We start from the raw sequence: 26,999 nt of genomic DNA on the forward strand, positions 1-26,999 counted from the left end.
AAACCCGCTACCTGCAGCTGCCACACCAACCCTTCCGGCCATTCCTGAATTATGACCCGACCGCGAGGTGTAGGACGTGCCAGTTTGAAGCACCTTCATTTAATAAAACCAGATGTCAGCTCTGATTTCAGTCGAATACAGCGTGAACGAAAAGCTGTCCCTTGTGTCTACACCAACAGTTATCCAATCATTGCGTGTACTGCGTGTACATCATGCCACTAGAGTCTATGCTGACATAAAAATATTATGATTATTATCTGCGACGATACAAACATGGCGAATGTGCGAATATTTTATTAGGTTTCTTCAACATTAGCGGCAGTCGGTGCAGTACAGTTTACTTTTACAGTAAAAGCATTATTCTGAACGTTTCCCATGAGAACCGTGCACAAGGTTCACGAAGGGTATAAAATTAAAGCGAAATGTCCGTCCATGTGTACGAAACAAATCAAGGTACTTAAATTACTCTTTATGGAATGCATCCTGTTGCGTGATCAAACTAATTAATTATCATGTTACGTTAATGTTGATGTGCGGGGTCTGTCATTTCGCGAGTTGAAATTTGGTCCAAAACATACCAATATGTACAATATTATTTATTTATGTATTTATATTTTATTTCACGATATATTCAGTAGCTCAGTTTACACAGCATTGGATATAGGATGGTTAGCGCATAATGAATTGGAAAGGATGTACTCGTATATGGAAAGAAGCAGCTGAGACATAATTTAACGTAATGTTCTGGAATTTACATGGGTTATTTGAGGAAAACTAGGAAAATCTTAGTTAATAAAGCCTGTTCCTGGGCTGAGATTTGACCTCGGAATCTCAAGATTAGGAAGCAGGAGTGCCCCTAAAACTCATTAAGTATATTACAAACAAAAACAGAACAAACTCCGTGGCTTGAGTCCGCAAGGGAACTATAACGACCGAGCGACCGCCGCTTGGCGGCGAAGTTAGTGCCAACTTTAGCAGATACAGGGTGTGGCATGATCAGCGCAACGGATCCCCACGGCCGTTGATCTCGGTTTTCTAGACCGGAGCCACTATTTCCTTGAAATAGCTCCTCAATTATCCTCACGAGGCTGACTGGACCCCGTTCCAGACCCACTACAATTAAGTATATTAGCGATATGTATTGTTGCCATTGTAATGTTGACATGAGAACAACACAGTAAAAAGTCGTGTCTCAGGGCAAGCTTCAACGAAATTGTTTTGACTCTATGACGATGACAGACTAACTACTGAAGTCTGTACCTTAGAAGTTACTACATTCGGAAAATGTAGACCTGTACATGTTTGCTTATCTGCTACAAGCTATGTTTGGTGAGTCTAGAAATAGGATAGTCCAGGCATGTCCAACTTCAAAGAGGTTGTGATAGACTTTTTAGTGTCAAAACTGCCAGTGATCTACCACCCCCTCCTATCGTCGTACCTCGCTTTAAACAAAAATATTGGTAAAAATAACACGACACATGAAGTTTGTTGTAAAAGCAACACACGTTGAAAGTACAGACTTGTTCGTTAGTGAGACGTCTGGGTCTACATTTCATCCACCTGCTGTCGGAAGTCAGGTGAGTATTGGGTGAGGGCCAGTTTCAGTTGGAAAGTTGTTTACTCTTTGTCATTTTTAGGTAAGAAAACGCAGATTCACACAAATAAGTTGAACCGAAACAGGAGTGTACAGTTTCTTAAGTTGGGAAATTTGTGTCTAAACACCAACTTCCAAAACGATTCTTGTCCAGCACGAGTCTCGAGAAAAATGTCATTTTTAAGGGTTAATATCTCATTTTCAACAGATGTCTTCCTCAATGGGTAATTTTCACAGATAGTAGTTGCAGTTTCTTTAACGTTTAAATTTGATTTGAACGGGAATGACAAGTACTCTACAACTGTTCTAATTTCTTAGAAGTCACAGAATCTATTTCCAAAATCTTGGATAAGAGAACAGATTTCTGTCGCGTACTTCTTTGTAAGATTTGAGGTTTTCACGGCGGTGACTATGAAGAAAGTAGTCTTCTGGGGTGTGGCACCGTGTAGATGTGGCGTTAACCGACGTTTCGGAGGAACGTATCGCCTCCATCTTCAGGGTAGAAGGAAAAATAAGGAAGTCCGCAAGCGAAGAGACAGTGAGAGCAGGAGCAAGCAGACTAATGTCGGAAGTAAACTGAGCTATATGAGAGCAGGAAAGGAAGGGACAGGTCTACATGGGAAATCAGTGGAGAGGGAGAGGGGAAGGGTCTCGGGAGCAGGAGCAAGGTTAGAGCAGGTGTAGAATAGTGTATCGGGGGAGAAAGGCAAGGTTAATGGGACGGCATTAACCCTTAAACTGTTAAGCTGTGGGGGGTTGCTATGTGAGTCGGTCATGGACTGCGTGGCCTTGTGGATCTGGATCCCAGAAGACTGCTTTCTTCACGTACTTCTTTGTCTAAAAAACAAAATTATGATATTTTACCAGATGGTCCTGCATATTATGAAAGTGATCAAAAATATTGTTTGTAAGGTCAGTCATCATTAGCTCAAATTTTCTTCTGTAGGATGAAACTGTACTCATCATCTCAGCAATGCATTTGGTTTTACCTTGTAGTTCAAGGTTAATATCACTTCGTTTGCTTGTAAAATCAGCGAGAAATGCCAGCTCAAATAACCACTTCTCGTCTTCTAACTCTGCTTTCTCATCTCCCCTCTCCTTAAAAAAAACTGTTTATTTTACTCAGCAAACTACGAAATCTCTGCAAAAATTTGTACCTACTCAGCCATCTTACATCGATATGCCAAATTATATCCGGTGTCCCTTCCTCAAGAGTTAGATTGAAAAGTCGTCTTCGAAGTGATTTTCCACGAATTGAATTTACACTTTTGAAAGCTATGTCCATAAGAGTCTTTGTGTTGGGTCTCTTGCTTGCCAAAACTTTCTGGCGAATGATGCAGTGGTAAGAAAGGAAATCAGGAAGGTCATCATGCTGTCTACAGAGGGCAATAAAACCATTAACCTGACCTGTCATTGATTTTGCCCCATCAGTAGTAATGGAAACAAGTTTATGTAATGGAACATCAGACTTTGTGACAGAAGAATAGAAATAATCAAATATTTCCTGACCCGTAGTTCTCCCTTTTAAAGAAATCATTCCAAGTAAGTCTTCTCTGACGCTGAAATCGTCAAAAACCATCCGAATAAAAACCAGTAACTGGTCTGTCTCTCTCTCTGATGTCTGCAGATTCATCAGGTTGGAGGGAGAAAGCAACACAATTGGAAACATCTTTCAACAACTGTTCACTTATGTTTCCACACAGCATTTCTATTCGCCGCATAATGGTTTTTCTTGATAATTGAAGATCTTGAATAGTAGCTATGATGTCTTTCTTATTTTTAAATCCTTCAAAAAGTTTGTCAGCTATTTCAAGAAAACACTTTTTACAAATTCTCCTTCTGTGAAAGGTTTGCATTTTTTTAACGATCAGATTGTGTGTTTTCCCTTCAAAATCTGAATATCATCACATTATATTACAAGTGAATTTACACGTTTCCCACGTATAATTTCCTTATAGGCCTATGAGATCGACCAAAAATCGTCCCGCGATCGACGCGTTGGACATGCCTGGGATAGTCTATTAAAACGGAGACTGCTTTCTTCATAGTCACCGCCGTGAAATCATCAAATCTTACATACGGAGACTGAGTTGTTCGATTTTTCTTAAAATCACCGCGTCAGTATGATTTATGACGTCAGGCAAACGGACTGACAACGGAATTCTCCAATATGCAGTTAAAAACGGGCTGAAAATTTTGTGCATCAGCTGGCAGACTGGTTAGTTCGTGCGTAATGGATTATGTGATTACGTTATTTTGCACTTTTGTATGGAACAGTTATTACAGTGTATAATGATATTACAATGTCGGTTTCGGCTATGCAAATAAACAGTGCTTATCACCCGTCTGATATAGGTAACATATCACTTTGTTTTTGTGTGCACAGCAGATGTTAACAGATAATCAAATTACTACCTGAACAATTGCCCTTCGTCTGCATATACGGCGATATTTTAATATTTTCACATGCCAAGTCCAGTCATTTCTTATTATTTACGTTCATTCATTAAGTAGTAAATGGCTCTACAGCCCTTTGTTGGCCCTGGCCTCTTCTTCAGTTTCGTGTTACACAGACGGTAGGACTGCTTGGGCGGGGGATCAGCCCATAGCAAGGCCGCTATCTACAAACAGAGCAACACAAACACAGAATAAACGCACACACATACTTCCATGTTTATGAGTGGGATTCGAACCCACGATCTCAGCGTTCGAACGAGCGAAGGTAGTTCATGCCTTAGACCGCACAGCCACTGTGATTGGCCTTATTTACATTACAATTGTTACATTAAAACAAGTAAAGTAAAGTAAAGCTATCCCTGTACCAGGCCGTGAAGGCCCATAGGGTTGTGATACGTTGAGGGTCCCACATTATCTAGACAATCGGCTCCAAGATGGCACATTAAAACAAGCATTTGTATAAAATACGTCAAAGTTCAAAGTTAGATCTACCGAGTCTAACAATTTGTTGATGCAACTTTTGGACAGTCATTTGCCTCTCACGCCAAAATCTGGACATAGTAGTAGTAGTAGTAGTAGTAGTAGTAGTAGTAGTAGTAGTAGTAGTAGTAGTAGTAGTAGTAGTAGTAGTAGTAGTAGTAGTAGTAGTAGTAGTAGTAGTAGTAGTAGTAGTAGTAGAGTAGTAGTAGTAGTACCAGCAGCAGCGTTATATTGAATTTGTACATTATTTACTCCCCCTTCTCCTTCTCATTTGTGGTTATTCCGTGATAGGTCATTAGGCTGTTGGAACAGCGGGTTTAAAATAATGAATTGAATTGTCATAAACATTTACTGTTTAAATTCTCACTTTCGTAATAGAGCCAAGACCTGGTCTGCTTATTGATGTATATTGCATTTATCATTATAAAATATTGTCTACCATTTGAAATTTCGATAAAGTGATTTTATAAGTGGCATAAGCTTATATTAATTTTATTACAACTGCAGTATTTGCTTTACACGTGGTAACTCGTGGTGACAGCATTGAAACAAATAGCTCTTCACTCAGTTTTAACGTAAGTTATCCTACGAATGTAGACAGTCGTGCAGAAAGAAAATAAATGTCGTATTACATAGGCCTACATATATGTACGTACATGTAAGTGTCTATGTACTGTCCGGATGAAAGGTATCCAAAATAAAGTAATTATATTTCAGAAAGCATTTTATATACACATTTATGGGTTACACCATTACAAAGGGAAACCATCAAAGTTTTTTTGGGTATATAACTTCCTCAATAAATTTCAATGAAGGTTTACATGGGGGCACGACAAATATCCATACGATATTCGGTCTCGTTCCACGTTGCCTGAATCATGCCTGGTGTTACCATAGCCACAACGTCCCTTATGCGGGCTTTCAGGTGTTGAAGGTCGTTGATCTTAACCTGGTAGACAGTGTTCTTCACATAACCCCACAAGAAAAAAAATCCTGTGGAGTTAAATCTGGCGACATAAGAGGCCATGCAGTTGTTCCACCTCTGCCGATCCATCTTCCAGCTATATCTCTCTGTCCAGGTGATTCCTAACATGGTAGCAGAAATATGGCGGGGCATGCGCGTAAGCCAGGCATAGGAGAAAACTTTCAGATTTTTCCTTTCCGATGACATAAACCGGATACGTGTATGACAATTAGTTTCCGAGATATAATTTTTTTTTATTTTGGATACCTTTCATCCGGACACTTTATATTTGTATAGACAGGTATAACCTATAGCTGCCGGTCACGGTAGTCCAGCGGTCTAAGGCATGCACTGTCTTCGCTCGCTCGGAAGCCGGGATCGTGGGTTCGAATCCCATTCAGGGCATGGATATTTGTGTGCGTTTTTCTGTGTTTGTCTACAGGTAGAGGCCTTGCGACGAGCTGATCACTCGCCCAAGGAGTCCTACCGAATGTGTAAGATCTAGTAAACCGAAGTGAAACGGAGAGTTTTCATGGAGGTAGGCCTAGGCCCAAATTGGGGCTGTAGCGCCACAGAAAAAGAAAAGAAAATACCCTATAGCTAACAGAAAGAAATGCTTCCAAACAATATCTGTCGGAAATTTGTAGATAATTCCATACAAGAATTCTCTTGAAATACATATAACTGGTCAAGGTTCTAACTACATATAGAAGTATAACTGCCAGATAAATTCAACAACAGTTTTCTTCAGACACTAAGGAAAAATATCATGAGAATATATGAATATGGAATGCGTTATGTTTCCCTGTACATATCGTAATTCTCCCCTACCTCACGCTGTGCTGTACCTGTGCATTATTTCGTCCTATTTTGCAATTGCGTCAAGTCACCAAATTTCTTTAAACGCAGTTTGTACTAATAAGTGTAATATGGAAACACTGATGCCCAAATTTGGGATATTCAGTGTTCACAAATTTGTCGTGATGCGGAAAATAGAGCTAATAAAAAAATAGGTCAAACTCAGACAAGTGCACCACAACGTTTGCTTTATTAGAAGGTTCAAATAACCTGTAACACCACAAATATTAGGGCGTGAGCTTTAAACACCAAACATATCGGAACAAAACTGTACAGTTACATGCAAACTGACACACTGAAGGCAGTAGAAGTACACCCGTAAAACGCTACTTCAGCCACTCGAAACCATGAAAAGAATTAGTCGAGTCCCCCCGCTTTTAAAGTTGCGGAATTCATTTAAAATTTTCACATGGGTGAAGGCGTTTACACTAAAAGGTGTAGGAAAATTCAATTTTAATTTTGTTCCGTATCTGTCTGATGTAACTGTTGATTTGGTGAAGCTCAATACAACATTCTCTTCGTCGTCATGATCATCATAATCATCACCAGCACCATCACTACCACCTTCTTCTTCGTCTTCCTCCTCCTCACCCTTTTACTTACTTGAGCAGGTTACGAGGCTGCTGCAAAACCCCTATCGTGGAGGACCGGGGTTTATATTCAGGGTTTCCATATCTTTGACAGGTTGCATACCATAGCTAACGAGTCTTGTCTGCTCGCTACGTTACCCTGGGAAGGGACCTTTACAAGGTTGCTACCCACTGGGCCAGCAGGACCTGGAGCTTTGTCGACAACACATAAAGGGGGTAGGGCCTTCAGAACACAAACATTAGAGCATAATGTGCATACCTCATCGCTACACCTCTACTTTTACTTAAATTAGATTTCAGTTTCCTGTTGCATGGGTTAATTGCTTAATCTGCCAGGGTAGACTTAAACATGCAACTTCTTGTCGCGCTCGTGTACTGTTGGTGTGCTACTTCTATGATATGTTTCGACCTTATAATGTTATCTTCAGGTAGATACTTTTATAATTCATGCAATGAATTGCTTTTTCTAGTTCGTTGCTCTAAAATCTTGTTAAAACTTTTGTTTTCTTTTTTTGTTGAATACCAATAAAATTAGTTAAAACTTATCCCTTTTCCAATATATACTCCTTGTTTCCAGAATTCCATGGTTTCTTGGGTTATATGCAGAGTCCTGTTAGGGTGCAGCGCGGTTGTGTTGTGTGTGAGGTCAATATTCAGCGCTACGTGGTGCTGTGTGATTTCTGTGGACCTCAAAAGACTTCACCACGAGGTTAATATTGAAGGAAATATGTCTATTGGATAGCATTCTGCGATGGCTGATTGAGTCTGGAAGCTGTAGTGGGGTGAAAATTACTGTTAGGAATTGAATGCCGAACTTCAAGCCCTTAGATTTACCATCCCTAGTTATCATACATAAACTGCATAATGAGGAGCATCATAGCTTGTACTCTTCTCCAAATACAATGACCAAGTTAAGGAGGATGAGATTGGCAGTGCATGTAGAACGAATGGGGGAGAAAAGGAATGCATGTAGAAAATTGGTGAGAGAGCCAGAAGGAAAAAGACCACTGGGAAGACAAAGGCGTAGGTGGGTGGACAATATTAAAGTGGATGTTAGAGAGACAGGCTGGGATGGTATGAATTAGAGTGATCTGGCTCAGGATAGGGAGCAGTTGAGGGCTCTTGTAAATACGGTAATGAACCTTCGGGTTCCATAAAATGCTGGGAAATTCTTGAGTATCTGCACATTTGGCGGCTTCTCAAGAAGAGCTCAGCTCCGTGAGTGAGTTATGATATACGTATATCAGCATCAAATAGCGTCAGAATAAAAATACCTGTCGCGTATAAGAGGCTAGGGGAGCATCAGACATGATCCGGACATGAAAATAAAGGACAACCGCCTCGCCTGTGCCTGGACTCCAGACATTTGTGTTAGTTAGATGCTCGGAGCCTGGAGCTTATACAACACTGCACTGCCGGCGTATGCTGTGTGTGACCGACTGTCTATGAAAGCCGGTTGTACAAAGCGTGATTATTTTTCAAACACGAGACAACTTCATTTTGTCCCAGTTCTCATCCGCCTGAAGAGGCCACGTCATATCAAGAGTTCGATACGAAACATGTTTGTGAGAATTACATTCTAATTTACCGTTGGAATTGGATAGCTCCGCTTGTTTTAAAACAAAGCGACTGCGCATTTGCTTTCAGAGTGTACAGTCTGTACCAAGCCATCTCGCGCACAAAGTGTTACAGAAAATAGAAATCTTGACTAGAAACAAATTTAAAAAATTAGTCCTTAGAGCAGAGAATTTCTTTTTTTTTTTTGTGTTGATAGTTCAGATGATAAATAAATCCCCCGCTCTTCATGGAAGTTGAAGGTTCATTTCTATGTTGACAAAAGCTCCAGTCTCGGCCAGATGCATCCAACGAGCTCTGGCTTCTACAAACAGGAACTTCATTCATAATAAGTTCACGGACGACCGGTGTAATTACTCCTGTCTAGTATCTTTGCATTCTTTAAACCAGTACATCTACTAACTGGGGCACGCGGTAACATAGTTGGTTGAGGCACTATGCTACAAGCCGGAAGGTTGCAGGATCGAGTCCCGATGAGGTATTTTTTTTAATTTACCTAATCCTTCGGACCGCCTCTGTGGTCTAGTGGTCAGAGTTACTAGCTACAGATCCTGAGGTCCCGGGTTCGATTCCCGGCGCCACCAGAATTTCTGAGAAGTAATGGGTCCGGAACGGGGGCCACTCAGCCTCGTGAGGATAACTGGGGGCAACTTGAATGGAAAAATAGCGGCCCCGGTCTAGAAAACCGAAATTAATGGCCGCGGGGATTCGTTGCGCTGACCACGTGACACCCTCTATCCGCTAGTGTTGGCATTAACTTCGCCGACAAGCGGCGGTCGTTCGGTCGGAATAGTTCGCTTGTGGACTAAAAGCACGGAGTTTGTTTTTTGTTTGTTTTACCTAATCTACCCAGCCACACTATGGTCCTGGGTTCGAATCAGCCTCTAACACAAATGAGTAATAGGAATCTTTCTGCGGAGTAAAGGGCGGCCGGCGCGAAAGGCTGACCTCACCGCCATCTGTGAGCCGAATGTCTAGAAAATGTGTGAGTCTCGACGTCTGTTACAGGGATAGCTTTACCTTTACACCTGCTAACTTCGAGAACACGAGGGCTGTCTTCACGCCTACGAACAACTTGTACCACAATTGTTCGTAAGGCCGATCTTCGCGTAATGTGCTATTTGTTGAACTCCATCTTGAGATTAATGAAACACGAAGAGCAGGAGATTATGCTAATTGAATGGTATGTGTATGTGTGCATGTGAATGGCTTGAGAATGATTAACATCAACGACTTTTAAGTGTCTGTCCTTGAGTGGCGAATCATTGCCCACGGAGCAATGAACTGTTAAACTAGGGAAGACATTTGACTCTGAAACAGGCCTTCTAACACTGTGCTAATAGGACCGTAAGATTAAACACAGTTAATCCCAAATCTGAAACGGGAGAAAATTTTGCTCTAACTCAGTCTACTTACAGTCCTCAATTTGTCTCCCCAAAATGGATCTAAATATTATCCCCCCAGCTTGCTGATCTTCCCAAGTAGAGGAATCCCAAGACATTTCCCGGAGAGCATTCTCTATGCACTGGATTCCCACATGGTCAGCCCGTAGTAGCTCTCTACGTTTCACAATACAGCAATGCATAAGTGACTTCTGCAAATAATGACGATCCTCGTCATATACGAGTAATACAGGATGATCCATTTGAGAAGTCAGAAAAGTAAACCGTAGACATGCTCCAGGAGTTTGGACACCATCATCTTCCAACATGACGGCGCTCTGCGATATTGGACTCTCATATGCGGAAGTTTTTAGACGACACATGCAACAATCACAGGTGCGGCCGTGATGGGCCCATCCCATTGCCGCGAATTCCCCGGACTTGACGTCTCCAGACTTTTTCGTGTGGGGGTACGTTAAGTCACTTGCGTACGAACAAAGACCACAGAATAAAGCTGACCTCCGCCAGAAGATCGCCGCGGCCTTTGCATAGATTACTCCGGAAATGCTGCGTGCCACGTGGCGTAACTTGTTCGCGCGGTGTGAATTGTGCCACGTCCGCCGTGGCGGTCGTATTGAGTGTTAATGTGTTGGGACACGAAAGTGGTGTCACTCCTACACGTGTATGTACCATTAACTGATAAAAAGTGAATTATTTTCTGTAAAGTTTTTGTTTCTTTTTGTGACACCTCAAACGGATCATCCTGTATTATACACTGCTCAATTTATCGTTCTTACGTACAAATAAGTCCTTATTGAGCACTTTTATTTCAGACAATTGTGGACCTAATTGATGCTTTATTCTGTTCCCAGAGTATTTTTTATTGCTAGTGGGGTGGGACTAAGTCCCTTGTACTGCGGCCACTTCTGGCCTATTGTACCAGCCCCAGATGATAGGGGAGGGTGACTGTGGAGCAATTGGTGGAATGAAGATTGGCAGGAGAAACCGAAGTACTCGGAGAAAACCTGCCCCAGCGCCTCGTTGTCCACCACAAATCCCACTTGACCAGACCCGGGATCGAACCCGGGCCGCTGCGATGGGAAGCAAGCAACTAACCGCTTGAGCTGTGGCGCGGACTTCCTCAAAGTAACTTGGAATATCTTGTTACTTACTCATACAAACCGAAAATTATAGGCTTATATCAGCGTTTAGGAGGGTAGGCAAAACAATTATTTCAAAACGAATAGTAAAAATCATTTACAGAAGTTATTCTTCTCATAATTTCACCATGAAATTCATCGTTGTTTGTTAGTGCTATTTCTAGATAAAAATTTATGTATGAAGAGCTTTATAATTCGTATTCTCTTTTCCTGAGCGAGTGAATATTAGCATCCCAATTGATGCATATTTGTTTCCACTTTGCCACATTCTCACACAACGTTAGTCAGCAAGGTTATAGTAATATACAAAAAAAACTTATTTTGAAATTATTTCTGATATGTGATTTAAAGTTGACACATATTTTGCACCACGTGACAATTTTTTTGTATTAAATTTTAAGACAAAGCAGCATGTTTTTTCACTCTGAATTTTTTCTTAGTGTCCTTATAAGTTTCTATGAATTATTATGCGCTAATATGATTTACGTTAGATGAGAGTTTTACTGCTATATAAATGATGTCACTTCCAACTCTCTCTAAAGCGTTATGTACACTTACATGTTTTGCATACAAGATTAGAGGATAAAAATATATATGTATTAAATTTCGGCTGTTCCTTTTGTGATCAGCATATCCGATTTAGTCAAATGCAGTTTATTCCATAAACACTATCGGGAAAAAAGAACATTTGTAGTGCCGTATAATTTACAGCGCAAGTTATGACTCTGATGCTGCATCTCCTTTCATGTAGCGCTCGTATGTTTGTATCTGTGTGCTGTTAAGTTTAGACATACTTCTTTAATGGCTTATGCGAGAAAGGATATGAAATACCTTAAGAACATTCCTTAACGGGAACAAAATGTCTTCTAAACAGTTTCATGAGACCGCGTCTGGCGGTCTGTATGAATCCACGGCAGATTTCTTCATACGCCTCAGGAACTAAAATTCCGACAAATAAAATGTGAGTAGATGATGAGACTACAAAATTGAAACTAGCTGAAGAATCTTTCTCTGTGATGGTCCACATGAGTCTACCAAATAGACAAAAAACCTAGAAAAATCCGACAAAGGTTTCTGTGTGTATTTCCGCTAGACGGCGTTCTNCGTCATTGGATTTTTTCAATTGACCTAATCCTTTCAGCTGCACCATGGCCCTGGGGTCGACTTAGCCTCTAACAGAAATGAGTACCAGGAATATTCTTGGAATGTTCTTGGGGGTAAAGGGCGGCCGGCGCGTAAGGCTGACAACCTTACCGCCATCTATGAGCCGAAGGTCTAGAAAATGTGGGAACCTCAACATCTCACAACCCTATGGGCCTCCACGGCCTCTTACAGGGATACCTTTACTTATATACTTATGGGAGCGGTCTAGAAAACCGAGATTAACGGCCGTGGGGATTCGTTGCGCTGACCTCGCGAGACCCTCTATCAGCTAAAGCTGGCACTAACTTCGACGAAAAGCGGCATTTACTCGGTCGGTATGGTTCGCTTGCGGACTAAACGCCACGGAGTTAGCTATATATAAGGGAAAGGAGAATTTAAGTTTCATGCTCCTTTACGAAGATAAGCCCTACTTTTGGAAAGACTCTCAGATTCTCATACAAAGTTTCCATATAAGTTCACAAAGCTGTCATATTTTCCCGCACATTAAACGATTTCATTTTAATAGAAGTGCGAAATCTGAAAGTGCGGAGACGACTGATGTTCACTTACGGACCTGGAACGTCTGTAGAGCAGACGTAATAGAACCAAAGAATCCGACTTTAGTACAATTAAGTACAATAACAAAACGGTGACCGGGGAACTGTTTCCTCTTCGTGGAGGTGACTACTGTTGAGGGGGAAGGGGATATTGGCATCAGCACGGGAATTATAAAAAACATCTTAACCAATTACATCATACTTTAGAAGCGAGTCCGGTCATATTTCTCGGCCTGACCATTTTGCTATATTTTACAGGTTCGCAACATGACGGCACTACTGAGGCATGCTGATGTGACGCTGTGGCACTCTCTGGTCACGCTGCTGCTCCTTGTGGCGTCGAGCAGCAGTAGCGATCCCAGTGAGGGAAACAGGACAGCTGTAGAGAGTCGCGGGACGACGACTCCCATCTGGTGGCCGTTTGTGGAATGTTTCTTCCTTGCCGATGTGAACAAGTGCCTGCAGGACCAAACTGTGCGAGCATTCGTTGGGCTAGGTACTGGTTTCCATTACAAGTAATTCAAATCCTGGGTGATAAAACTAAGCTGCAGGTAAAGATCTCCGTTGGGCCGCTCCATAGCTCAAGCGGTTAGTCGCTGGCTTCCCACCGCGGCGGCCAAGGTTCGATCCCGGGTCTGATCAAGTTGGATATGTGGTGGACAAAGTGGCGCTGGGGCAGGTTTTCTCCGAGTACCTCGGTTTCCCCTGCCAATCTTCATTCCACCAATTGCTCCACAATCACCCTCACCTATCATCTGGGGCTGGTACAATAGGCCAGAAGTGGCCGCAGTACAAGGGACTTAGTCCCACCCCACTAGCAATAAAAAAAATATCTCCGTTAGGCCATTAGACCGAGCAGATTAAAAATCAAAAATAAAAAAAAAATGCATATAACATTTTAGTTGCAAACTTTAAACGAAGAGACCACGAGGAACGCAAGAAATAATTAGGAGGATAATAATAAAATGGATCTAAATGGATTGTGAAAATGTGAATTGAACTGCGATGGCTCAAGACAATATACTGTCGTAGGCCTCCGAGATAGTGGAATCTGTAATTTGCTGGGAATGTCCAAGCACATGCTTTAAGGAAGACCGCGCAGATAAATTCAAGGCGTTAGTCACGTAGCAAAATCAAACACTGTAATATGTAGGGCATGAGGTTCTCACAGCGGTGGTTACGAAAAGATCCATCTTGTGAGACATAATGCCATGTAGCCCACTGAAGGTATAATTCTGCCGGTGGTTCTATATGGGTGTGAAACTTGGTCTCTAACATTAAGGGAGGAACATAGACTGAGGGTGTTTGAGAACAGAGTGTTGAGGAGAATATTTCGACCGAAGAGGGATGAAGTGACAGGAAGTTGGAGAAAACTGCATAATGAGGAGCTTCATAACTTGTACTCTTCTCCAAGTATAATTAGAATGATCAAGTCAAGGAGGATGAGGTGGGCAGGGCATGTAGCACGAATGGGGGAGAAGAAGAATGCATATAGAATATTTGTGGGAAAGCCAGAAGGAAGGAGACCACTGGGAAGACCAAGGCGTAGGTGGGTTGACAATATTAAAATTGAACTTAGAGAGATAGGATGGGATGGGATGGATTGGATTGATCTGGCTCAGGATAGGGATCAGTGGAGGGTTCTTGTGAACACGGTAAAGAACCTTCGGGTTCCATAAAATGCTGTAAAATTATTGAGTAGCTGCAGATTTAGCTTCTCCTCAAGAAGGGCTCAGCTCCATAAGTAAGTCCACTGAAGGTCACCTGATATTTTAGAGGAACGTGTCGCCTCCATCTTCAGGGTTGAAGAATACGCTAAGCAAGAAACCAGAGTGAAGCAAGGAGCAAGCTTGAGGCGACATGATCCTCCGAAAAGTCCGTTGACTTTTAACGGACTACACGGCATTATATCTTCCTGGTTGGATACAACTGATATACCGACATGCCTAAACACAGGACAAGCGATGTTCTTTCTCTAACCACATTACATACAGGAAGTTAATCTAGAGAACAATAACTAATTAAGCGTTAATAATATTATATCTCCCCTTGCTCCAACTTTTGAGCATAGGGCTGATTTCTCAGCTTCATGATTACTTTACAGACAGTAGGACTCCTTGGACGGGTGATCAGCTCGTCCCAAGGCCTCTACCTAAACACAGGACAATACAAACACGGAATAAACTCATACGCACACCAAACATCCATGTTTTGTGTGGAATTCGAACCCACGAGAGACCGCTCGGCTACCGTGACCGGCATAATTAAGCATAGGTAAATAAATTTTGTATCTATAGTAATCGAAAATATCTGTTCAAAATTCGCTTGCTTTTATATTTGTTCAGAACACACTGAGATTAGTACCGTCAAAGAGTAGGGTATGCATCAAATTCCCATATTAATGAAACTTCCACCGTCCAACACGTAATCTTGAAAAGCAGGGTGGTTACTATATAGCAGCTGCTTTAACATAAAAAAAACTCCAATTATGGTCACAGAGCTTGTTTATGGGGCTCGTTATACCTGTAAATCTCAGAGTTAACGGTGATTATTTTCCCTTCATATTATTAACCGTTGAGCTTTGTAAGCCAGATAGAGCGTATGTCCTGCGACATAAAAAATGAGTATTTCAGTGCTATTTAGACGAATTTCGTGCTTATAAAGGTTAACCGGATTTGCTCTTACGCGCCCTTTAACATGAATATCTTGGTGTAAAACAAAAACCCGAGGATATGAATATAGGCCTAATGATACCTGTTGTGCATTCAATTCAAACTCGGTTCACTCACGTCCCTTTTGTCTTTTTCTATGTATAGGACTACGGGAGAGAATCACGGAAGTGAACCAGGAGAAGGCCACACATTCCCGTCCTCTTTCAGTAACTACAACTACTACTGTTTCAATAGAAATCGCTGTTTTGAGATGATTATTAGCAATACGTGGCACAAAATTTAACAAGCAGAACATCTGCGCATGATCGGAAGGACAAGTATTCTTATTTACGGTCCGAAGTTCAACCGGGACCTGTTTCCTTGTGCGTTTGGGGCGTTTTGGCTTCCTGGCTTGCGTAAGTGACAGATTTTTCTGCCACATACTGGAATTAATCTCTTGGGACAAACCTTAGAGAGTCAAAACTCTTAATGAATTCGTTCGAGTGAACAATATCCAGTTCACATTCTCAAAACAGATTTCATTAAGGCTGATTTTATAGATATAATATTCCATCAATTATGCCTCTTACAATAACTTTTCCCAACAGTGATTCCTTTGTACTCTGAATCTGGTAGACGTCCAAGACATTGTAATATAATTTAACTCTCCGAATAATAGATCTACTAGGCTACTTATAGGTACGTTAAGTAAAGTAAAGTAAAGCTATCCCTGTACCAGGCCATGAAGACCTATAGGGTTGTGAGACGTTGAGGGTCCCACATTATCTAGACAATCGGCTCAAAGATGGCGGTAAGGTTGTCAGTCTTACGCGCCGGCCGCGCTTTACTCCCCAGGAATATTCATGGTACTCATTTCTGTTAGAGGCTGAGTGAACCCCAGGGCCATAGTGCGGCTGGAAGGATTAGGTCAACTGAAACAAATCCAATGACCTCATCGAGACTTGAACCGCGACCTTCCGGCTTGTAGCATAGCGAAATTATACGTTATCGGCCCTATAATTTTCACATTTAAATATCTATTTGGTGCATATATTTTTCTCAGCGATTACAATATCTCTCTTAAGGCATTGTAGCCGAAAATGTTTCAAAACCACATGAAACAGCTGAAAAATGAATCGGTTTGTACGTTCGACACATAGAGACGTAAATAAAAAAGCACTGGCAGTGTTTGGGACACCGTACGAACTACATGTACTACATTTATTTTCCTCTTGATTACATGGTCACTACCACTGGTCCTAGAATCCGAATTTTACAATAGATAAGAATAAGTCACTGTTTTCTACACACATATTCACATATTAGCTGAAAAATTAAAACATAAAGGCGTTACCGAAGATCGGCCGCCACAAGCGCTAAGAAAGTCACGATCTACGGCCTCGTATGTTTGCCCCGCCGAGACCAATGTAAATAATCGAGAGATAAAAACTTCATCGTCACCCAGTTAATACGCATTATTGCTGTCTCATCATTGTGTTACCGCTTAAAATTTAATGGTATAAGTAAATTGCATTCAATTTGCAGATAATAATACAGTTTTTACAAGAAAAGAGGGGAATTTGAATTGCATTTTCAACATGTTTTACCGCTCATTACAATAACGGCCATAATAACAGAAGAGCCATCTGTCTTCAGTGACGGTAATTGTGAACCTACTGTTATCTAAAAAATGCAAATACTGTCAAGTTACTTTCACCGAAAGCAATAATTTATTATATAAAGTCATAACTTTCATACCTAGTCCTGTTCAAGAGTTATTTCACGTAACATCTGTGATATAGAAACAATTTTTCTGTGTCGCTTTTCACAAAGTAAACAGTTTGTTAATTTCACCTATTCCTGCCCCAAACCTCTCCCTACGGATGCAACATTTTGTAAATCGTGAATGAATATAATAATAATAATTCTAGTCATATCTGCTGGTACTAGCCGCAACGTCCGTCCTATCTTCCATATGACAATATGCTGTGCATACACCGAACAAGTTATGGTGCTGATAAGATGAAATTATTGTCGGTTAAAAGCATAGATCAAGTCTGTTTCTATAATGGTCAGTAGGCTTACGGATGACAGCTTCAGACAAGCAATCGGACTTTTAAAAATGGTGCAATAAATGTTAAACAGGCTCGAAATTAGCAAAGTAAAACACTGATAGAAATAACACTTGTCTCTCTTTCCTAGTGTATTTTATAAAGAAAGGTAATGTCGTCCCTGTGAAGGCGTATGCGGGAGTGGATGTATAGATCCACGTTTTCTTAACATCGGCACCATCTGGTGATGAGAGCTCAGCTTCACGCCCCGGCCGATTTACCTGCAGTGAAAGAGCCCCCGTACCCATTTGATAGGAGTTTAGGTGGACCCCAGAGCCGGTGTGGACGATGTGGAGGAGACCGGGACTCGAACTCCGACCCCTCGGTCGTCCAGCCTGTTGCTAGTCGCTATACCGACTGCGCTATCCCGGGTCCTCACTGCATTTTACTCGTATGTAATTTATTTATTTTGATTTCAGAAAATTTAGACCCAGAAAATGGGATGGAAAAGAACGTGCACGGTCTCACCTATGGGACCAGGACTATTTAAATAAATGCCTTGGATCTATAGGATTCACCTTCATCACACAATATATTGCAGACGCTTATGAGGTCACGAACACTTTTCTGAAAGAATGATATAAAATTACGTCCAGCAGATTCCTATCTGCATTATTCAGATCATGCTAAACTTTAGAATAACGTGTCCAGTTTGCGTTGTGGAGGTTCCTGGCTCTAACCTCGGCCAGTAGAGCCAACCCTTTCGATGTCTCTTCCGGAATAACGCTACGCTATAATGAGCCCTAGCCGGTCACGGTAGCCGAGCGGTCTAAGGCCTGCACTGTCTTCGCTCGCTCGGAAGCCGGGATCGTGGGTTCGAATCCCACTCAGGGCATGGATGTTTGTGTGCGTTTTTCTGTGTTTGTCTACAGGTAGAGGCCTTGCGACGAGCTAATCACTCGCCCAATGAGTCCTACCATATGTGTAAGATCTAGAAAAACCGAAGTGAACGGAGTTCATGGAGGTAGGCCTAGGCCCACTGGGGCTGTAGTGCCATTGAAAAAAAAAAGAACCCTAAAACCGGAGAACTTGGCAAATTTTATCTATTTCTTTTTTATTTTTACCCTACCTGGAAAATTCCATAATAGTACCTTAAAACAGCCCATTTCCAAGATTTCTCTCGTGCTTCCAAATCATACTTCACAATCACTAAGCTCTTTGACGCTATATAACAGCCGCAGTTGATAAATAATGACGTGTAAATGAAGAATCAAAATCATGAATTACGCCACCAACGGCTCCTTCCACACCCTTCGAAATCACCTTTCATAAGCACTTCTTTATTAGACAATATAAACATTGCAGTTGGCAAAGAGCTCTTAAATAAAAAATTGTTTATCATCTTAAATATGAATGTGCCCGCCTTCTACCCACCCTTTCCAATTCACTGCGTCCTCATATAGCAACGAAGTTTTAATAATAATGTTTAGTTGATGAGACTGCGGGGAAGTCCGTGAGGAAATAGCGCGCTCCACGTCTGCGCGGTAAAGTAGTTCTCGCAGTAACGGGACTGCTGTGCCGCTGCCCTCGTTACGAAGCTCCATCTGAATAATACAGCGTGTGGAGAAAGTCAGAGGTCACGGCTGCGTTAATGAATATACCCAACAGTATTATCTGCTAAGTGACTCGTTCAGGCAGTTCCTCTAATGTACGTTGTAACCAGTGGTGGCTCGTTATTCAACTGTCACGGACAAGTTAATGAATCAGTGCGGGTGAACTCAGAAGCAAGTCGCTAATTGAACCCTGATATATCGCGAATATTGGTACTGAGAAATGCTGGTTCGTCAGTCACATGATAGGGCTAAGTTAGTGAACCTGTCTGTCTCAAATCGTGTAAATTGATACTACAAAGTATAACAAGGAGCAATACAGGGTATAAATGCTACAGTGAAAGTCATAGAAACAGAGAAAAGGGGAAAACATCTAAATATATTAGAAAATACCACATATATAAAATTGGTAAAAACAGATTACACATGAATAAAGTCTATAGCCGAATATTCGTAACATTACAAGAATTGAACACCAGATAGCAACACATACACAATATAGAAGATAGAATTAATTCAGTTTCAAAACATACACAATATAGAAGATAGAATTAATTCAGTTTAGCAAGAACTCGTAATAAAGACACAATAGGAAGAACTACCCATCGCCATGGGGTAAGTACATAAACAAGTAATCATATGGAAGGTTAATACACATTGTACATAAAAATACTAACATAAAACATTAATACATGTTACAGATACACAAGCGCACAGATGGGACCATTCAGCAAATACTAGAACTACAAAATAGAAGCACAGTAATTTCCATCAACGATTTTAAACGCCTGATGATGACCAGTGTTGGTCGAAATATGTAGTGTGATGCAGAGGAACTTGCAAATAAGTTTTAGAAAGACGTGTTGGAAGTGAAACGGTTGAATCTTTGATTTGAATAAGGAGCAATCCTGACTGATGGCTTTCGTGGTTTCTCTCGGTTCCTTGAGAACAATATCAGGATAATACCTTAAGTTGTACACGAACCACTTCCTTGCTTTTCAGTTCTTTATTCACCATCATGCGTTTATTTCATGCTCTAACCCATAGTCTGAGTTACTCAGTGCGCCGTTAAATAATGTACAAAAAGCACTCATATTCCGCGAATATCTTACCTGAACAGTGCAAGCTCGTCAATTGTAAGTCATAGCTAAATTGGTGACATGGCAATGATGGAACTGTTAATAGCTGTAAAACGTAAAGAAATCCTAAAACTTCACAGACGGGTGGAACATTCTGGGATGTGACACAGTGAACTGTAGTACAAGTTTACAGATGTTTCGGGCGACGGAATGTTTTCATCTTCTGGGTCGAAGAAAAATACAAGCAAGCAGAGTAAGCCACGCATCGAGAACGTGGTACGGACAGTGATAGAGGAAGCTCTGGATCATAATAAGTTCGCTACACGTGAATATAGTGTGCTTGCTGCTTGTTTGTTGATCGTGGAAGCAGTACCTTCCTCCGAAACGTCAGTAAATGTCTACCATATTACATAGAGTCACATCCCCGGTGATAGTACTCTTCCCCGATTTAAAAACATTTTATTCTTTCGAAATTATAACAAAAATATTTGCAGCCAGGCTATCTACATTATACGTACTAATTATGGGCCACTTTTACGAAACACGAGGCCGAACTAAGCATTCCGATACACATTAAGAATTTTAGTACAGAAAATTACGAAATATGGTCGGCCAAATCTAGGTTTAGGAACAGGATCTGGTGACCTAGTCCCAAAGTAAATCTCTGTTTTACTGCGACAAAACTGGTAACACAGCAGTGGCGTTAGACTGTATTTACTGCATCATATTTGCCAGCTTATCTATTACGGACAGCAGATACAAGAATTAAACTCTCACTCTCTCACTATATTTACTTATGGTATATTTAATGACGCCGATCACAGTGGCTGTGCGGTCTAAGGCATGAACTGCCTTCGCCTGCTCGAAAACTGGGGTCGTGGGTTCGAATCCCACTCGAGGCATAAATGTATGTGTGCGTTTTTTCTGTGTTTGCGATGTTCTACGTGCAGGTAGCGGCCTTGCGACGGGCAGATCCCCCGTTGAAGGAGTTCTACCAACTGTAGATAGGATTAAGAAACTGAAAAGCGGCCAAGGTCAAACAAAAAGAACAGTAGATAGATAGATAGATAGATAGATAGATAGATAGATAGATAGATAGATAGATAGATGTTTAACGACGCTGCCAATAGCTCCCACAACACAGCAATAAATGGTAGAATGATTAGTGATTGCCGAATTATAGACGAAAGCGGTTTTGGAGTTAATTTGGGGTTATACCCTGGCATTTGCTAAGAGGAACTGAGAAAAACCGCAAATACGCCCTATGAGAAGAGGCGGTATCCAGACCCAGATTTCAACCCGGGTTCCCGCGAATAAAAAGTACAAGACGTGACGTCCAGTCTCTCAGCATCCTGCTCCCTGAGTCATGCACGTAAAGAAGCGCTGAGGCAAATGTCCGGCGCGGTCAGAACAGAATGGAGGTGAAGACCCACATTCCAGCCGCATTACTTCGGCACCCATTGGACAGAAGGCTGGCTGGCCGCCACATGCTCGTAGTTCTAGATGTAGTGGTGACGCAGAAGTCAATACCATCTGCCCTACCAGGATTTTAACAAAGCTGTGCAACCATTATTGAATGTACCTAAGGTCAGTGATGTTAGGCAGACAGAAATCCATACAGCTGAGCCGTTAGTACCTGATCCTAGCCCTTTTGAGATTGAAAGTGCTATTGCAAAATTAAAACAGTATAAATCGCCAGGTAGTGATCAAATGCCGGCAGAACTTATTCAAGCACGAGGAGAAATATTACATTCTAAGATCCATAATCTAATTATTCTATTTGGCATAAGGAAAAATTGTCTGATCAGTGGAAGAAGTCTATTATTGTACCGGTTCACAAGAAGGGTGAAAAAACTGACTGTAGTGATTATCGAGGGATATCACTGCTATCAACTTCATACAAAGTTTTATCCAATATTCTTCTCTCAAGGTTAAGTCCATATATAGATGAAATTATTGGGGATCATCAGTGTGGGTTTAGACGTAACAGATCAACTACAGATCAGTTCTTTTGCATTCGTCAGATATTGGAGAAAAAATGGGAGTACGATGAGACAGTACATCAGCTATTCATGGACTTCAAGAAAGCCTATAAGAGAGTTAGGAGGGGAGTATTGTATAATATTCTGATAGAGTTTGGGATAGCCATGAAACTAGTTAGGTTGATTATAATGTGTTTAAATGGAACGTATAGTAAAGTCCGTGTAGGTAAACATTTGTCTGATAATTTGTCCATGTAGGTTAAACGTTTGTCTGATAATTTTCTTATCCAGAATGGTCTGAAACAAGGAGATGCTTTATCGCCACTCCTTTTCAACTTTGCCTTAGAATATGCAATTAGGAAGGTCCAGGGAAACGAGGTGGGACTGAAATTAAACGGGACACATCAGCTGTTGGCCTATGCCGATGATGTGAATCTACTGGGTGATACTGTAGATACCATAAAGAGAAACACACAAACTTTAACTGACGCAGGTAAAGAGGTTGGTCTAGAAGTAAACACAGAGGAAACTAAGTATATGCTGCTGTCTCGTCTCCAAAATACAGGGCAAAATCACGATATAAAGATAGGAAACAGATGTTTTGAAAATGTGGCACAATTCAGATATTTGGGAACAATGATAACAGTACGAAACCTGATTCAGGAAGAAATTAAGGGGAGATTGAACTCGGGTAATGCTTGCTACCATTCAGTCCAGAATCTTTTGTATTCTCGTCTGCTATCCAAAAACATAAAAATTAGAATATACAAAACTATAATTTTGCCTGTGGTTCTGTATTGGTCTCTGACATTAAGGGAGGAACATAGACTGAGAGTGTTTGAGAACAGGGTGTTGAGGAGAATATTTGGACCGAAGAGAAATGAAGTGACAAAAGGTTGCAGAAAACTGCATAATGAGGAGCTTCATAACTTGTACTCTTCTCCAAGTATAATTAGAATGATCAAGTCAAGGAGGATGAGGTGGGCAGGTCATGTAGCACGAATGGGGGAGACGAGGAATGCGTATAGGATACTGGTAGGAAAGCCAGAACGAAGGAGACCACTGGGAAGAACATGACTTAGGTGGGTGGACAATATTAAAATGGATCTTAGAGATATAGGATTGGATGGTATTGATTGGGCTGATCTGGCTCAGGATAGGGACCAGTGGGGGGCTCTTGTGAACACGGCGCTGAACTTTCGGGTTCCATAAAATGCTCGGAAATTCTTGAGAAGCTGCAGAATTTGGCGGCTCCTCCAGAATGGCTCCGATCCATAAGTAAGTAAGGTCAACCAATGCAATGACGCTGCTACAAATACTGAAGACTGAGCATCGCAGTGTACCGATTTACACTCCTGCTTCCTATTCAGGAGAACGTGGATTCAAATCTCGGTCCGGAGTCCGACAGTCTTGAATAGTGTTACCCTTCTGTTCAGGCCATCCAGGTAAATGGGGGCTCGCCGTAGCGTAGTTGGTTGAGGCACTATGCTACAAGCCGGAAGGTCGCGTGTTCGAGTCCTGTTGAGATGGATTTTTTTTCAATTGACCTAATCCTTTTAAAAGCACCATGTCCCTGGGGTCGACCCAGCCTCTGAGAGAAATGAGCACCAGGAATCTTCCTGGGGGTAAATGGGCGGCCGGTGCCTAAGGCTGACAACCTTACCGCCATCTGTGAGCCGGCTGTCTAGAAAAAATGTTGGAGCCTCGACGTTTCACAACCCTATCGCCCTTCACGGCTTGTTACAGGGATAGCTTTACCTTGAAGCTTTACCATGCATATAAATATTATGATTGTGACCAAGATTTTAATTAATTTCATTTATCAATTGCTGTACAGCCCTTTGGTGGCCTATGGCCTCTTCTACAGTTTCGCAATTTTTGGTAATTATGATCAGGACAGGGAAAATACTTTCTACATTGTTCTCGACTCACCATTCTCATTATCTTTCAGTTCAACTAACAGGCCAGTGAACTGAGTGAGTTCTGTGTTTCTCACGGCTGTGACGAAGAATTTCTGGGATGTACCGCCGTGTAATCTGGGTAAACAAGGATTAATATTTCAAGTCGCTAAACGAAACTTATTCACCGCATATTTATTCACCATTTCCATGTCACACATTGACAATTTCATACTACTATTACGTATCTCAGCGTAACAAAATACTCCGACTTGGAGTACATAAACAAAAACAAATAAACTCTTTGGCTTGAGTCCGCAAGCGAACTATACCGACCGAGAGATCGCCGCTTGTCGGCGAAGTTAGTGACAATTTTAGCGGATGGATTGTGTCACGTGGTCATGGCAAAGAATCCCCACGACCGTTAATTTCGGTTTTCTAGACCGGATGCGCTACTTTTTCCATTCAAGTAGCTTCTCAATTATGCTCACGATGCTGAGTGAACCCCGTTCCAGACCCCACTCTTTCTCAGAAAATCTGGTAGCGCCGGGAATTGAACCCGAACCTCTGGATCTGTAGGCAGGAACTCTGACCACTAGACCATAGAGCCGGTACATATATTCTCTAACTTTATTCGAGTTTTGTAAGCTACATTGGTTTTCATGATCAATTATTGCAGATGAAATTCTCTGAAATGAACAGTCCAAATTACTCTTCATATCTTTAATACGTAATTTGACTCTAAATCTTGTGCAGGTTAGCTCTCTGAAACTACTTGTGTTCCTTATACAGTTTGATTGTCACGTCTTTTTTTTTTTTGTTTGTGTGACTTAATATTTATGGTTATATCTTGAATTAATGTTATACGGACGAAAGTAAGTGTAGTTACAGCTAAGTATCAAATGTTAGACGCTCTGAGTTGGCGGGTGTAAACAAAAGGAGTCCCCGTTATTGCATCTGGTTGGTTCTCACAGTTCTTTAAGTAGGACTATTTATAGTCTTGCAGCATATTTATCAAGTCCAGTACATTGATAAAGTTCACCAGACAGCAAGGAACTGTATTTCGATTTTGTGATTAGAAGAAGTGAAAAGCAGAGTGATTTAGGGCGATAATTGTGTGAATCAGTGGAAAGTTTATGAATAGGTGAACAGAGTCATTGAAGATCAGACGAGATTTTCGAGATATTCTGGGCGATCGTGGCTATGACGTGTGTTCAGGTTAAGGAACAGATCGATTAGAGTATCTGGGAAACCGAAGAATCAGCACTGATTGAAGTGGTATTAAGTGAACACTCTTTGTAGAAGAACGACACAGTAGTCATCCTATTCTGTTGGAAACAGGAACCTTTTAGACCGTTGAGAGAGAAATGTTGAAACGGGTGGTTATTAGGTCGGAGAAGAAGACACGAATCGCTTCCTTACTTACCTACACTTCTGCTCTACAGTCCTGTGAGAACCTTTGCTTCCAAATTCTCTGTTATTTTTCTTTTTCCTCCAGGTTTTCACTTTCAGATCTCGTAAATCATTCTCTACATTTTCGAACTAACTCAGTCTTTGATTTAATATTTTTAATGCTAGTGGGGTTGAACTAAGCCCCTTGTACTGCGGCCACTTCTGTACTATTATACCAGCCCCAGATGATAGGTGAGGGTGGTTGTGGAGCAATTGGTGGAATGAAGATTGGCAGGGGAAACAGAAGTGCTCGGATAAAACCTGGTCCAGTTCCACTTTGTCCACCACATATCCCACTTGACCAGACCCCGGGATCGAACCCGGGCCGCCGCAGTGGGAAGCCAGCGACTAACCGCTTGAGCTATGGCGCGGCCATCTTCGAACTAACTCAGTCTTTGATTTAACAATATTTCTTCATCAATATGAAAAAATACTCTGTTACGTTTTACTTAGCTTAGGGTACTCACTTTTTCAGTGAAATATTTATCACAATTTTAAATTAAAATATACAAACATATATTTGCAATAAGAAACAATTTTTGTTTGCAATGTGTTACCGATGTATGTTCAATGTGCCGATAAAAATATTTCGGCAAGACATTACGATAGTCTGATGTCTATAATTCAGTAGTTTTTCTTTACGTGTCCCCTTGGCTCTTCCCTATGGACACTGAGAGAGTTCTAGGCTCTTTACGCTCAGTGTAATGTAGAATTTGTATAACTTACATTTTGACAGCGCAACTGCGTAGACATACAATAATAACTTTTCTTTGAAACCCCATAAAAATTTCCGGAAAAAGCTCAAGCGGTCAAAAGGACACGACTTTTCGTTTATGTGCTCTGTGCAAAGAAAGTAAAGGTAAATGTATGTTAAAGTTGTCTCTGCGCTTATCTCATTATGCACTGCGCCATGAAGACGTATGGGGGGGGTGGATGCGTGGATCCACTTTCCTTGACCTCGGCACTAGTTAGAGGTGAGCGGTCAGCTTCACGCCCCGGCCACTTTACCACTGGGGAAAGAACCCTCGGTACCCGTTTGAAAGGAGGATGTGTGTGACCCAGAGACATTCTGGACGGCATAGAAAAGAGAATATATTTGACCTTATCGGGACTTGAACTCTTAACCCTCGGTCGTCCAGCCCCTAGCCGGTGATTATACCGACTGCGCTATCCCGGTTCCGTGTAAAGAAAGTATAAACTGAAATGAACTACAATATATTTCATTTAATATTTTACTGTATTATAAATAAATATATCAATAAATACTCAGGCCTAGAATTTGACACCGTGTAGACTGGAATAATTTTACCGATGTTACCTCTTCCAGACTGAATATGGAGCAGCACCTTCCTCTGAAACGTCACTAAACTTCTATCACAATATTTGAAATTTCATTCGTCACGGAAGCATTCTTTGCAGTCACCGTAACAGGAATCCGAAATATCAAATTAAATAAATGTTTATAGTTCTTTACTTTTTAACAGACCAGAAGGAAACATATATTGCATTATGTGTA

The 26,999-nt window shown here is 41.3% G+C and overlaps 1 protein-coding gene across 1 annotated transcript in view; it reads left to right on the forward strand.

Moving 5' to 3' along the window:
• Window positions 1-1,521: 1,521 nt before the first annotated feature.
• LOC111865014 overlaps window positions 1,522-26,999 on the forward strand; it is a 31,871-nt gene continuing 6,393 nt past the window's right edge. The window contains exons 1-2 of the mRNA XM_023852709.2: window positions 1,522-1,577; window positions 13,019-13,256. Of these exons, the coding sequence (XP_023708477.2) occupies window positions 13,028-13,256 (229 nt within the window). The 5' untranslated portion in view covers window positions 1,522-1,577; window positions 13,019-13,027. The remainder of the gene's footprint in view (window positions 1,578-13,018; window positions 13,257-26,999) is intronic.

This window comes from Cryptotermes secundus, unplaced genomic scaffold, assembly GCF_002891405.2.
Source record: "Cryptotermes secundus unplaced genomic scaffold, Csec_1.0 scaffold579, whole genome shotgun sequence".
NCBI classification, from domain to species: Eukaryota; Metazoa; Arthropoda; class Insecta; order Blattodea; family Kalotermitidae; genus Cryptotermes; species Cryptotermes secundus.